The 15,129-nt window shown below is 43.6% G+C and overlaps 1 protein-coding gene across 1 annotated transcript in view; it reads right to left on the bottom strand.

Annotated features, from left to right (window-relative positions):
• The window catches only part of kdrl (kinase insert domain receptor like), a 283,571-nt gene that overhangs the window by 131,179 nt on the left and 137,263 nt on the right, over positions 1 to 15,129 (bottom strand). The window contains exons 8-9 of the mRNA XM_072505640.1: positions 13,022 to 13,139; positions 10,423 to 10,592 (exon numbers count right to left, since the gene is read on the bottom strand). Coding sequence (XP_072361741.1) covers positions 10,423 to 10,592; positions 13,022 to 13,139 — 288 coding nt within the window. The remainder of the gene's footprint in view (positions 1 to 10,422; positions 10,593 to 13,021; positions 13,140 to 15,129) is intronic.

Below are 15,129 nucleotides of genomic sequence, written 5' to 3'. Positions count from 1 at the left end.
CTCTACAGGTGTGGTACAGCAGAAATGGAAAAGTATTTTTTAAAGCAAAACAATGTTTATTCTATGAACTCAAGTTAACCTTTTTAAAACATACAATGAACATCTTAGCAACCATTAATTCAAATACAACCCCCAAAGAATACAACACTAAGTAATTCTTACTTTCCTTTTAACATCCATAAGACTTAAAACAAAACCTTTCAACAGAAGCACATCAGGTTAAAGTCACTACTGAGAGAAGTTATTAGTTTTAAATCACCAAAGGATCGGCTTACATTCTTTAGATTACAGAGAAAGACTCTAATACACCTTCTGGCTGTGACTGCAGCTATCCAGCTCTGAAAACAAAACTAAAACACACCCTCCAGCAAACAGCCTAAAACGAAAGTAAAAAGCTGGCAGACGGCCCAGCTTCACCCACACTCTCACATCACTGATAAACACCCATTTCTTAAAGGTACATTTCTTAAACACCCATTTCTTAAAGGTACTCTCACATGACAACATTCTCACTTCCATTGGCTGGTCTGTTTTGGACAACACATGCACCTTCTAGAAGGGACTGTTTAACACACGGAGACTACAGAAATTTAAGGTTGGGATCTTCCAGCCCCGGCGTGGTGGCCCCTCATCGGTAAGCCAGCCAAAGATCCATTCAACGGTGAGACAGAAAGATCCCGCTGACAGGAGGGGCCTAAAAATCCTGCCCTAAGCATTATGAACAAAGCTTGGCTGTAAACTGTCTTTACCTTTATAAAGAGAGATTTGGGCCTACTGATATTTGTACTTGCGCTTGTTCAAGTGTAGAATAGCTTAGAGTGCACTACTTTTCATTGTCTTTCCAGTAAGATTAAGAACATAGATAATTGTGTAATGTTTCTTCAAGGAAAGTCTGTGTGGATGGGTTTGGTGAGACATATTCTCCTGGCCACAGTTTTAGATGTTTCTGTACTTGACTGTGAGTAAAAAATGTATTCAATGTAAAACGATCAAAGTCACAAATGGAGCAGTTTCCACACATGTAGCTCACATGGAGAAACTCAACAAAGTATTTTGCTGCGTATCTTTCTCTTTCTTGTCTGCATTTCATTGTTTAAAGTACTTATGATCAATTTTGTTTCAAGCTGAAGTTAGTGTACTTTGCAGTCAGGCCTTGCTGACCCTGGCTCAAAGGCTGCCAGATCTGGTGAGTGTTTCCAGCATTTCCTGTACAGGCCATTCAGCCCATCGAGCATACACCATTGTTCGATGACTGATCTGATAAGGCAATCCTCAACTCAACTTTCCTGCCTTAGCCTCATAACCCTTGATTCCCATACTGATTAAAAACTTTCTTGTCGTAGTTAGGTGAAAACAAGCTTAAGGTACAATTAAAGAAATAGCTTATATTTATTTGCATCATTCAGATCCTCAGCATGTTCCAAAACACTTTGCGGACAATGCACATCTTGTGAAAGATGACACCTCCAATTGTACAGAGTTCCCTCAAGTAGACTACATTTTCAAAACCTGTGAAACGCAGATTAAATTCTCAAACTTTCAATTTAGAGGTTTGAATCCTTCCATGAGCCCAGGCTGATATTTGGTAGAAGGATGAAAAGACTGAAGGAGGTAAGGAATTTCAACATTTTGAATTCCTGTAAAAGAATGATGTAGTTTACTGAGTTGAGATAACATAGTGGCATATATATATGTATATATATATATAATTGTAACACCTTTCCATTTGGATGGAAGCATGTTTGTTTAAGCCGTGAGCGCTTCTTGTTTTTTTTCAATTATGAATTCCGTTTATTAAATAACAAATGAATGCAACATCCCTAAAAGATGCATCCATTTATATTTCTGAATTCCCAACCTTCACTGCAGAGACAGTAAAGGTAAAAGTGAAACCACTTTAATACTCATACAATCTGTTGCTACTTCACTTCACTGATTGCACAGACAAGCAATGAAAGTGAACCAGCCAACTTATTGTCATTTCTATCTTCTTTCCTCTGTAATACATTTAGCAACGGTCTTTGTTAGGGACTGTTAGGAGAGGATATAGTTAACAGTCAAGGGGAGTTTAAGTTAGTAATTGTAGGTTAATTGGTTAAGCACACACTTGGTGTATGTAAAGGGAAAACTGTTAATTTATTCATTAAAAAGTGTGTGAAGGGGAAACATGCCCTTTCAGGGGCTATTCTCTTAATTTGACCACGCCACACACGGGGAGGATGTGCAGACTCCGCACAGACAGTGACCCAAGCTGGAATCGAACCTGGGACCCTGGAGCTGTGAAGCAATTGTGCTATCCACAATGCTACCGTTTCTTTATTACTGACTAACCATTGGAGTTTAACAGGGACAAATGTTTGAAGGAGTTACTGAATTTGATGAGGTCTGTAAATTGAATTAACACACACAAGTGGTTCTGAAGCATCATTGAAATATTAATTGTAATGTCACTCCCACAGATCACCAATTCTATAATCGGCTGGTAAAATCCAGTCGGCCAGATTATCAGGCAGGGAAATGAAAACCTTCTCCATTCACTCATTCACAAAGCATTTAATGATGTAACAGAAATACTGTTTGTTAAATTGTATGTGATGTTTATCTCTGCCTTTCCTAAAGAAGGCAGGTAATATCTCCAGGAATGTCGGCGATCCGGAATCTCGCAAAGTAGCCACGCGTGAACATGGGCAAGATCTTTCACCTCAAAGCCAAATCCAATTCTGACCTCATCTGCCCACGCCCACAAATGCGCACTTTTGAGTAACAGCAGTGTTACAGCAACACCATTGTCACCACCTCAGTAATGATCAAGCATTGAAACTTTCAGGTACGCAGGCCATCAGCTCATACTCTGTAGTTCAACTGTGAGAAGGAACCATCAGAGGCGTCTTCATTGATTGAATTTTTACAATGGGCTGGATTTTCTGCCCCCCCCGCGTGACATGTTTTGTGGTGGTAGGGGCGGCCCGCCATTGGCGGGCTGCGGAACCTTCCAGTCACGCTATCAACGGGGTTTCCCATTGTTTGCACCCTTTCCTCTGGGGAACCCGAAGGGATCGCTGTTGGCAGGACCGGAAGATGGCAGGAACTGCTGCAAAACACCGCCAGATGTGCTTAGCTAGAAATTAACATATAGGGCGGGATTCTCCCATGCCGCGCCGAATGGGATAATCGATGTTCACGCCATTTTCTCCCACGGCACCGGTCCGACGCTGGCGGCGATTCTCCGAGGAGCGGAGAATTGGCGCCATTTGCGCCAGCGCGTTTGGTGTGGCGCCGGCCGCGGGCCGCCGTCCGCGGCCGGGTCGCCGATTCTCCAGCCTTGTTGGGCCGAGCGGCCGTGCAGAAATGGCAGAGTCCCACCGGCGCCATTCACACCTGCTCGCAGCCGGTGGTAACTCTGCGCGTAGGGTTGGGGGGTGGCCTGTGGAGGGGGGGGAAAGGTACTCCTTCACCGGGGGGGGGGCCTCCGATGGGGTCTGGCCCGTGATCGGGGCCCACCGATTGGCGGGCCAGCCTCTCCAGCCCCGGCCCTATTTTATTACACGACCGGCCCCTGAACCCCCACGCCATGTTGCGTCGGGCCGGCATGTTGAAGAAGTCCCACGCGCATTCACGAGTTGGCGCGGCCCAACTGAGCATGTGCGGGTTTGCGCGGCGCCACTGCGCATGCGCGGGTTGGCACCGCCCCCAGTGCGCGCCAGGAAGTCAGGCTGGAGCGGTGTGAACCGCTCCAGTGCTGTGCTGGCCCCCTGGGGGGCCAAAATCGCTAGTGCCCACGCCCGTTTCGCGCCATCGTGAAACGCGACGGCGTTCACAACGGCCCAGACACTCTGTCCCGCGATCAGAGAATCGCGCCCATAGTCTATGACATAGACATAGATAAAATCTCTCTTTAATTGTCGAAGGATGTGGAAGCATTGGAAAGGGTGCAGAGGAGATTTACCAGAATGTTCCCTGGTATGGAGGGAAGATCTTATGAGAAAGGCTGAGGGACTTGAGGTTGTTTTCGTTAGAGAGAAGAAGGTTAAGAGGTGACTTAATTGAGGCATACAAGATGATCAGAGGATTGGATAGGGTGGACAGTGAGAGCCTTTTTCCTCGGCTGGTGATGTCTAGCACGTGGGGACATAGAACATAGAACATAGAAAATACAGCACAGAACAGGTCCTTCGGCCCACGATGTTGTGCCGAACCTTTGTCCTAGATTAATCATAGATTATCATTGAATTTACAGTGCAGAAGGAGGCCATTCGGCCCTTTGAGTCTGCACCAGCTCTTGGAAAGAGCACCCTACCCAAACTCAACACCTCCACCCAACGCCAAGGGCAATTTGGACATTAAGGGCAATTTATCATTGGCCAATTCACCTAACCCGCACATCTTTGGACTGTGGGAGGAAACCGGAGCACCCGGTGGAAACCCACGCAGACACGGGGAGGGCGTGCAGACTCCGCACAGACAATGACCCAAGCTGGAATCGAACCTGGGACCATGGATCTGTGAAGCAATTGTGCTATCCACAATGTTACCGTGCTGCCCTTAAGAACAAATAAATCTACACTATATCATTTTCCCGTAATCCATGTACCTATCCAACAGCTGCTTGAAGGTCCCTAATGTTTCCGACTCAACTACTTCCACAGGCAGTGCATTCCATGCCCCCACTACTCTCTGGGTAAAGAACCTACCTCTGATATCCCTCCTATATCTTCCACCTTTCACCTTAAATTTATGTCCCCTTGAAATGGTGTGTTCCACCTGGGGAAAAAGTCTCTGACTGTCTACTCTATCTATTCCCCTGATCATCTTATAAATACCATTAAATTGAGGGGAGATAGATATAAGACAGATGTCAGAGGTAGGTTCTTTACTCCGAGAGTAGTAAGGGCGTGGAATGCCCTGCCTGCAATAGTAGTGGACTCGCCAACACTAAGGGTATTCAAATGGTCATTGGATAGACATATGGACGATAAGGGAATAGTATAGATGGGCTTTAGAGTGGTTTCACAGGTCGGCGCAACATCGAGGGCCGAAGGGCCTGTACTGCGCTGTAATGTTCTATGTTCTAGGTATCTGAATTCTGGATCCTCCTTTTAAATGACTCAACATTATCAATTTCTTCCTTCTCTCTCCTGACTTCTAATTGTAAATGATGTATTCCAGTTCAATGCTGAAAGTGAATTCTTGTCAATATATTCCAGGGAATGAAACCTGAGAGCTATTAGATCTGTCTGTCCGGACTGCCACAACTCTCCAGTAAGAAAAAAACATGGTGCTTTTCGCAAGCTATCGTCTCATGATTTTTTTAAAATTCCCTTGACAGATCTTGTAGTCATGGAGCTTTACATTAAGCTTACTTCAAAAGAAATTTCGCTGGTTGAAGTACTGCTTGTAATTATTACCAGCATTCCTTTGCCATAAAGCTGTTGATTTTTTTTTTACTGCGTCTGGCTTTGCTTGCTCTTCAAGAAAACGACTTTGTCACGAAAATAAAGTAAAACTAAACAAAACGCAATGTGCAAACAATAAATCCTTTACAGCCGGCAGGGTACAAAATTGCATGCTTTGAATTTTTTGACAAAAAATATCTGACCACCAAAGAAATGCTTGCTATTCTAATGAAATCAAAATAGTTTGGGGGATTTTTCTTACATTAAGCACACTCCCCCTGAGGCTCCTTCAGCTGACTTAAATCATAATGTATGCTGAAATCAAAACAGAAATGCTGGAAAGACACAGCAGATTCATCAGAGTCTGAAAAGTAAAAACGTAATGCAGGCTAACCTTTTGGGTGTGGTCATTAGATGTCTTCTGCTGAAGGTCATGTACTCAGGACATTAACTTGTCTTTTTTCCTTTCAGGCCCTGCCCACCATTTGTATTTCAATAGTTTTCTATTTCTATTTTCAGATTTATATAATATTCTTAATGTTAGACTAATAAAAACACTTAGTAGCCTGAATTGTCAGCGAATGGTCAGTGCCCACTATCCTGAGAGTCGGTGGTACCGATTCTGACAGGCCTGTTGCCATATGTCATTTTACGCTCAATTGAGCTTTGATTGGCAGCAGGCGGGATTCCGTCCCCTCTTGGATGGAGCTGGTGGCCATTCAGGCCCCCCAGGCACAGCGCTGTAGTGGTTGGGAGAGTTACTGCAGCACTAGACCTGAGATTAAGTCTCAGGACCGCCTTTCAGGTAAGCGCCAGGGTTTCGGATGCCGGAGGGGGGGGGGGGGGGGGGGGGGGTGGTGGCGCAGGGCATGGTGCAGGGAATGCGCTGTGAAGTTGGGAAACTAGGACGGGACCCCGGAGGAAATCCTGCAATTTTATGCACCCCTGAGCCTCAGAGCCCTCCTGCGGGGGAGTACAACACATTACACTACATCTCCCCGCAAGGTTTTCTGATTTCCTTGCTTCATGGTGAAGATCAAACAAACTCTGCAGTCCTTAATCTTGTTTTCTCCTTTCCTTCTATTCTTCTTGTATATACAACCTCTGTAGCAATTTCACAAGTCTACCAGAACAGGCCCACTTCTCCTTTGGAGTGACTGGATAGTTTAGTCCCCTGAGTGCTCTCTCAGACTCTGTTGGGCAGCAGGGGAATTTTTAGGTGACTCGGGCTCACCAGTCAGGTTATCATTTGAATTGGTGGATGAATGCAGCAACCTTGACTGTTTAGATTGTGAAGATGACTGCTTCACAGGGTAGGAGGCTGCTTCTGTGTGCCAACCAGCGCACGTCTTTTCCGTATCAATGTACCATGCTCCATTTGGCTGATGTAGGATGTCAAATGTGGCATCTGTTATACTTCCTGTCCATATGGGCTTGGTTTCAGTTCAAAACTGGCTTTCCTGGTTGGAGCTCTGTCTTGCTGATTTTTGTCATAGTTCCACACCTGATACTCATTCTCTTTCTCTCTCACTTTGTCCAAGTCATCAGCTTGTTCTTGCTGGATGAGTGTGTGTGCGAGAGTAGGGAGTTGTGTTCACAGTCTTCTTCCCAAGAGAGGTTCACATGGTGTTAGACCAACTTGGAATGGAGTTGAACAATAACTCAGACATGTAAGTTGGATGTCATCATAAATCTTCAGCAATGTTTTCACTGTACCCACTCCTCTTTCAGCTTAACCATTGGCCTGAGGGTTTCTTGGTGTGCCACCCGTATGACCAACACCATATGATACTGTGAATGCTTCAAATTGTTCGAGGTCTGGGATTGCATGTGTTGCAAACATTACCTTCAGTGACGTAATTACTGTGTCAGATGTATGACTCAGCAATTCATATGGAGCAGCAATCTAAAATGATCAAGAACATCTTTCCTCTGTGCCGGTAGAGGTCCATCCCAATCCCATGGTCAATTACGTGAAGGAAGAGCACATTCATGGTTCTTGTCTCCTGATGATGAATAACACCAGCAATAGTTTGATATCATCTTTAGCAACTTTGAGAGACCTGACCACTAAGTGGCATATTGTGCTGTCATGTTCTGTTTGAGCGGATCCATAAATCTGGACATCATCCATTTGGTACACGACTCCGTCCAGACCTTCCAAAATGGTTGACTGGAAGATGTCTGCTGCTGATTTGACGCTGACACGTTTTTTATAATAATAATAATCCTTAGTGTCATTAACACTGCAATGAAGTTACTGTGACAAGCCTCTCGTCTCCACATTATGGTGCCTGTTCGGGTACACAGAGGGAGAATTCAGAATGTCCAAATTACCCAACAGCACGTCTTTCGGGGCTTGCGGGAGGAAACCGGAGCGCCCGGAGGAAACCCAAGCAGACACGGGGAAATCCGCTCAGACAGTGACCCAAGCCGGGAATCGAACCTGGGCCCCTGGCGCTGCGAAGCCATAGTGCTAACCACTGTGCTACCATGCTGTTGTAACAAAATCTCTCAAATTGAGTAATGAAAGTTGTGAGCAACGTAGACCCTTCATTAAGGGCGAGATGTCAAAAAACACAATTTGCATCTGGATTCATGAAGATTGAACTCTTTCAAAATGTTGCTAAGCTCTTGTCCACAGACAAGACAGGGTGAACTTCGCGTTCAACTGTTTTTTTCAGCTGGGTAATAACTATACAAATTCTGATAGTTCCTTTTGGTTTTGGAAATGAAGGCAACCCAGAGCAGCAACTTGTTGTTTGGTTACAGGAGAAATAACCCCTTGCTTCAGCAGACAGTCCATTTTCTTCTTTACTTTTGGTATGAGTGGATGAGGGAATTTTCTGGGTGTAAACAGACTGATTAGCTTCATTTCAGGATGTAGAATTATGAAGTATTCTTCTTCAACTTTCGTAATCCAGTGTGGAATGCTGTGATAATCCAGCTGGGAAGTCTTTGGGATGATCTTGTCGGTTTTCCAGTTCCCCTCATTTGCAAATCAAATGTGTATAGGCCTTGCTGCTTGCTGCTCAAAAGTGAGCAACTCCGGTCCAGAATCACAGACAATGGGTGGGATATTCAATGCCCGCTCCTGCGGCATGTTTCGCAGCGGTGGCCCACTATTGGCTGCCGGTGGTATCAGAAGATCCCATCACTGTCAATGAGGTTTCCCGTTCTATCCACCAAAAGATAGCGCCAGCGAGAACGGCCGGAAAATTCTGGCCAATGTTTCTGTGATTTCTTTCTCTCATTACTGGAGGGTTGCCTTCAGTTCCCCTATCATCTCGAATTCTGGCCCATATATTTGTTTGCATGATGGTTGATGAGAGTTCCTCTCCAACCACGGAATGAACTGAACCCGCTGCACTGGAGCCGAACTTAAAGTGCATCTTGATTCCCTCCACAAGGATATCAGTAGCTCCTGCTTGGTTCCTGAATCTCTCCAAGGAAAGTACCCCAATGCCATGCATATTTTCTACGTCATGCAACTTGCCATCTCTCAAAGACATACTTTTGAATTTTGGCAATGGGACCATCCCTGTTCCAGATTAAAAAAACATTTGCTTCGACATAGAGTCAATTTCATTATTCCCTTTTGTGTGTACTCTGTACAGGCTTTTTGCGACAGAACTAAACCTGAAAGCAACCCATTTTTCCCTATAAATATTACCTGGTCTCTTTGGCAGGGCAATTTTCACACCTGCATTTTCCCCTGCCACACCTATCACTTGGGTCATTGGTGGATGTTCTTCCTGTCGCCCCTGCTTTTTTACAAAAGCTTTTTCTTTTTTGTATTTGACATGCTCTACTGTGGATCATTTACTTTTGTGATAGGGCTGTCCCTTTCACTTTGAATCACAGATTGATTCTGTTTTTTGACCTCAGCGTGTCTGCTTAGTTGGATTGCCTTTGCCGAGGTTAGATCATCTCTTGACTGCAAACATAGAAGCATAGAAAATAGGAACAGGAGGAGGCCATTCAGCCCTTCGATCCTGCCCCGCCATTCATTATGATCACGGTTGATCATCCAATTTAACAGTCTAATCCCGTTTTCCTCCCGTATCCTTCAATCCCCTCTGCCTGATATAGTGTGACAATGCTTCATCCGACACTCCCACTATGATTCAGTCCCCAATAGGTTAATCTTTTGATCTGCCACAGTCACAGTTCTCTGCCAGTCTCTGCCGGTCATTTATGAATGTATCAACACTTTTTAGGTGCATACCTTTGTTAAATTTAGCCCATTCAGGAATGATATTCTTTCTCAGATTGAACTAGGTATCAAGTGTTTTGATTATTTAATTGCATGCAGGTTCTCCTCATCAATACCCTGAATGACAATGTTATCATCCGCACAGTCACCCATCACACATAACGGCGTATTGACCTGCTCACTGCTTGCCTTCACAGCAAGACCTGATGCGGTACAAACCTCTGCTACCATTCCGGCCATGTTTCTGCTTGGTTGAGACCTGCCACCTTAACAAAGCTTTCAGGCAATGGTAGAGATTTCTCCATCACTATTTTGCATGTGTTGCCACCATATTGTATTCTTGGAATTGTCAGATTAATACAGATACTGAATGAGCCTGCAGGTGTATATGAAGCAATGGCTTTGTTGGAAGACATCTCACTGCTCTGGCTTATATAAGGCTGTACGAGAGACCAAATCATGTGATACTGCATCGCTTCCTGTGATGATGTACGCAGTATATGATTGACATATTAAATGACTAGAATGAACCCATTAACAACCTAAAATCCAATATGACACATTACATTGCAATTTGTAGCATTTGCTACCATATTAGATTATGTGCTGTTAGACATAAAAAACAGGGGCTGTTTAGCACACTGGGCTAAATCGCTGGCTTTGAAAGCAGACCAAGGTAGGCCAGCAGCACGGTTCAATTCCCGTAACAGCCTCCCTGAACAGGCACTGGAATGTGGCGACTAGGGGCTTTTCACAGTAACTTCATTGAAGCCTACTTGTGACAATAAGCCATTTGGATCACAATAAACTTACCAAACACTCTCAGTAGAATGGTGAGGTTCTTCTGCAGATTATGCAACTTGTTGGTCAGTGAAATAGTATAATTCCCTTCATCATCCTTTGACACACGCATTATTTTTAATGCATAATGGTTTTGAATGTAGCAAGTCTGATTCTGTGTAAAGAGTTTTCCATTTTTGTACCTGTTTCACAAAAACCTCAGATTAGATGGATTAAATAAAGATGAGTATTCCTTATGCATTTTATCTCAATTGAAACTTTTAATATTTGCACTCTAACTTTAACATACTTAATACTTGCACTGCTGAATCAGAAGCTCGTTCCCCAGGATCTGAGCTTTTTTACTTATGCTGACAGCCCTGTGCAATGCAGGCAGAGTGCTGCATGGTCAACCAGTGCCTTCCTTCAGATAAGATGTTACACTAATGTTTTATTGATGGGTCATCTGAATGTTAATGACCTAACAGCATGATTTGAAGAACAGTAGTCTCTCAAAGTTCTGGCTGACATTCCTCATCACCAGAACCAAATGAATCGATTACTCATAGCACTGGTATTTTCAGGATACTGTTATGTACAACATGGCTGCTACATTTTGCTGCTGGCAGCAGCTATTACAAAATAATTTATCATGTATGTGAAGTGTTTTGAAGACCCTGTAAACGATATGTAAGGCAGCATGGAATTAGTATTCTTTCTTCATTTTCACCTTCAAATGGAACAAAAGCCAATGGTAGAGGGTTGGTTCATTAGCTTTGGATTGCTGGATGCAGTTAAAGTTTTCCTATTACATTTTCATGCACAACAACTTGCATTCAGGTAACTATGGCTACTCTGTCACTATGGTTATCAAAAAAAGACTGAAAATTTTTCAGATGTAATAATGAGCCTGGCTAATCAACAAGTGCCCAGATTTAAATCTGGGCCTGCGCTGGGCGCGTTAGAACATAGAACATACAGTGCAGAAGGAGGCCATTCGGCCCATCGAGTCTGCACCGACCCACTTAAACCCTCACTTCCACCCTGTCCTCGTAACCCAATAACCCCTCCTAACCTTTTTTGGTCACTAAGGGCAATTTATCATGGCCGATCCACCTAACCTGCACGTCTTTGGACTGTGGGAGGAAACCGGAGCACCCGGAGGAAACCCACGCAGACACGGGGAGAACGCGCAGACTCCGCACAGACAGTGACCCAGCAGGGAATCGAACCTGGGACCCTGGCGCTGGGAAGCCACAGTGTTAATCACTTGTGCTACCGTGCTGCCCTCTCCGTCAGTTACTCTCCATCAGTCCCGTGATGGGGTGAACTATTAGGGTCACTAAGGTAAATCTGTGTTTTTTTAGGGTAGGGAGGGATAAGGGACCCTAGGGAGAGGGGATTGGGATGTACCGGTTTTGGAAAGCAGTGGGGAGACAAAAAGTGGAATATCATCTTAGGGTGGATGCCCCTGATGCACCCAGGGAGCACTAATAAAGCAGGTTAAACCCCGTACCTTTCCATCTAATGGCCAGTTAAGGGCCTCAGTAGGCCTAAGAGTGGGCAGGCTATCTCTGCCCAAAATATTATAGAGAACAGCTCAGGGGTCAGTGGAAAAGCAGTGGGCTAGCCACCAGTGGGTCCAAACTCACCTGGTGGGGTCTGTAAAACTCCCCCCTGCAGAGTCTGTGAAAAATGTTCAACAACCTTTTAGCTGGTTTTAGCTCTGAATCTTATGAGAAACATGGATACTCGTAATCAAGAATGGTTAACTGAAACATTGGATAACTTCAATTGGTGTAACAGATTATCAATAGTATACTTTGGTACTTTTGAGATTTTAATGCTCTATGTTACAATGTTATTACATGTATCTAGGTTGCCTACTATGAGTTGATAGATACTGAGTTGCCACCTTGTGTCAAATCCAAAGCAAGATGGGGGCGGAGCAGTTGTAAACTCACTGTTTACCTGCTATGATGATGAAAATACACAGTAAATTTGAATAAACTCAAGAATTAATGCCTTTGCATCAGCAGTCACAAAGTAGTGTGGGAAAAAATACTTTTGTTTTAGATATAATGATGGTATCCCATTTACCTCTTGGAAGTACAGCTCACTCATAAACTGCAATGACTGGCCCAGCACCAGCCATAGCAACAAGCCGCAACTCACTTAAGTTGTGAAGTTTGAATATAAAGCCATGGTTTTGAGTGTAAATGTATCAACTGGTATGGTAAACAAATCAGGAGGCTCAGTAGTTCAAACATTAACATGAGCCCAATTCACAGCTTCCATCCAGGAGATGAATAAATGGCCATTACAATTGCTTGGGAGTTGAAAACACATCCAGGGGTCCAGCATCTAATTACTGTTGAATAGTTCCAGCTGGAGAGTTGAATGGCTATAGACTATTGCCTGACCCTACCATCCTTCTGTGATTAGCCTGTTGATCCATTCTATCTAGACTTAAAACAGCAAGACCAGTTATTTGGGACAAGATACCACAGGGGAACTGCATGCCCGAATGTTTTCACCTTTCGGAAAATATGAGACCAGTAAAATAATCTTTCAAATCAATAAACTCATTAAAAAGTAGAATTTGTAGAAGAATCAAAATGATGGACTTTACCAGGACACTTCTGGAGTTGGGAATGCATTCACTTTCACAGCTAGTTTCACAGGCTTCCTTCCAGTGAATACGTACAAAGGGTTCTGAATTTTCAAACCTGCTTGAATAAAAGGCTTATCTGGAATTGGAAGAGAAAAAATAAAACTATTAGCAGACTAGCAAGGCAGTCTGTTGAATAAACAAAGTTTAGACTGGCTGAAAGCAGTGGTATTGAGGAAGCTGTGGGGTCGAATTGAGGCTGTCATGCCAAGGTTTCTGCTGGAGTTATGTTGGACAGCCAGGATCCTCTTACAGAAATTCCAGGGATTTACATTTGGTTTAGAACATAGAACATACAGTGTAGAAGGAGGCCATTCGGCCCATCGAGTCTGCATCGACCCACTTAAGCCTTCAATTCCACCCTATCCCCGTAACCTCTCCTAACCTTTTGGACGCTAAGGGCAATTTATCATGGCCAATCCACCTAACCTGCACGTCTTTGGACTGTAGGAGGAAACCGGAGCACCCGGAGGAAACTCACGCAGACACGGGGAGAATGTGCAGACACAGCACAGACAGTGACCCAGCGGGTAATCGAACCTGGGACCCTGGCGCTGTGAAGTCACAGTGCTATCCACTTGTGCTACCGTGTTGCCCAAAGTAATTTCACAGTTTCACAGTAATTTGAACATACTCACCACTTTTATTGCTTTCAGGAATGTACTTTAAATGTACAGCTTTAATATACAGCCCAAAATGTATAGTGAGGACTTGAACTTGACCAACTTCACTTTATTCGAAAGTCATCCTATATATAACATGTCAGCAATGAAGGTGACGTATGTATGTCAAACCAGCAGAAAGTTCTACACCTCTGTTATTTCATTCAGTGCCACATTTGTTAAAGAATTATTTGTTTCTCTCACCACAGATGCTGCCAGATTTGCTGATAATTTTCAACAATTTTTATTGCAATGAATTGAAATTGCTTCAGCATGTTGATGACATTGAGAGCAGAAATGAATCTGTCATGTGGATAGAAGTGGTTCCTAACTGATAAGGCAACCTTAAGTTATATATTCCAGGTAGTAAATTGACACAATGGGATGTTTTCCACAGACTCTGGTGGACTACTTTGAATAGAAGACATTTTCTGTTATTTGAACAGGAAGAATGTGCAGGGTTATGGGGAGAAGATGGGGAAATGGCATTAAATGAGTAGCTCATTTGGAGAGCCAGTACAGATATGATGGGCCAATTAGCTTCCTTCTGCATAATAATAATTCTGTGATTCACTTTATAAACATTATCGATTGCAAATATCATCTGTGACACTGCTCACAAGTAATTCATGAGATGGACTCAAGAGCATTTGGATGGAGAATTGAAAATGGAACACTAATTAGCAGGGAATGCCACCAGCCAAAGTCAAAGCTGGAGTGAGGAACGGATCAAAGATCCATTCTGTGACATAGATGTAACAGGATCATTTTCCTGTGAATTGGCAAATGAGAGTTAAAAGGTTGCTTCCAAAACTGAGATCACTAATGGTTTGTTCAGTAGGGATACCAAAAGTGACATGCTGTTAAGGTGGCTTAATGACATAGAGGTATAAATCAGCTTGATTAATTTGAATGGCAGAGGAGACTCGAGGGGTTTGAATGGCCTAATCCTGTTAGTAAATGTTCCAATGCAAATCCTGGACCTTATGTGATCCTGGTGAATGGGTTGGGCAAAGGTATGAGTAGGGCTCAGACCAGGGCACAGACTGGAATCTGTGATGAGACCTGGAATCTTGGTTTGCTCGTTTACTCTAAAATGGAATGGATCAAGCAATCATCCCTATAATCTTTTTGGGTGCGTGTTTTTTTTGTCTGTGAAGCCTCTAATTTTGTTTTTGCACAGCCTGATTATCTGAAGGGTTGACTTGTGTGCTGTAACCACCCAATGAGCAATAGTGAAAACTGTAATTGATTAATAAACTTGGAAAGTTACTCTACAAACAAGACAAAAAGCACAATAAAAAGTGTACTGAACATATCTAGGTCAACTGAGATTCAGTTAGCTAAACATCATTTAAAAAACATTGATTTCAAGCTGCCTCAGGATTTTACATAACTAAGATAGAT

Source organism: Scyliorhinus torazame, chromosome 5 (genome assembly GCF_047496885.1).
Source record: "Scyliorhinus torazame isolate Kashiwa2021f chromosome 5, sScyTor2.1, whole genome shotgun sequence".
In the NCBI taxonomy this organism is placed as follows: domain Eukaryota; kingdom Metazoa; phylum Chordata; class Chondrichthyes; order Carcharhiniformes; family Scyliorhinidae; genus Scyliorhinus; species Scyliorhinus torazame.
The sequence above is the reverse complement of the archived record's forward strand: the minus strand, read 5'-3'. Positions and strand labels throughout refer to the sequence as shown.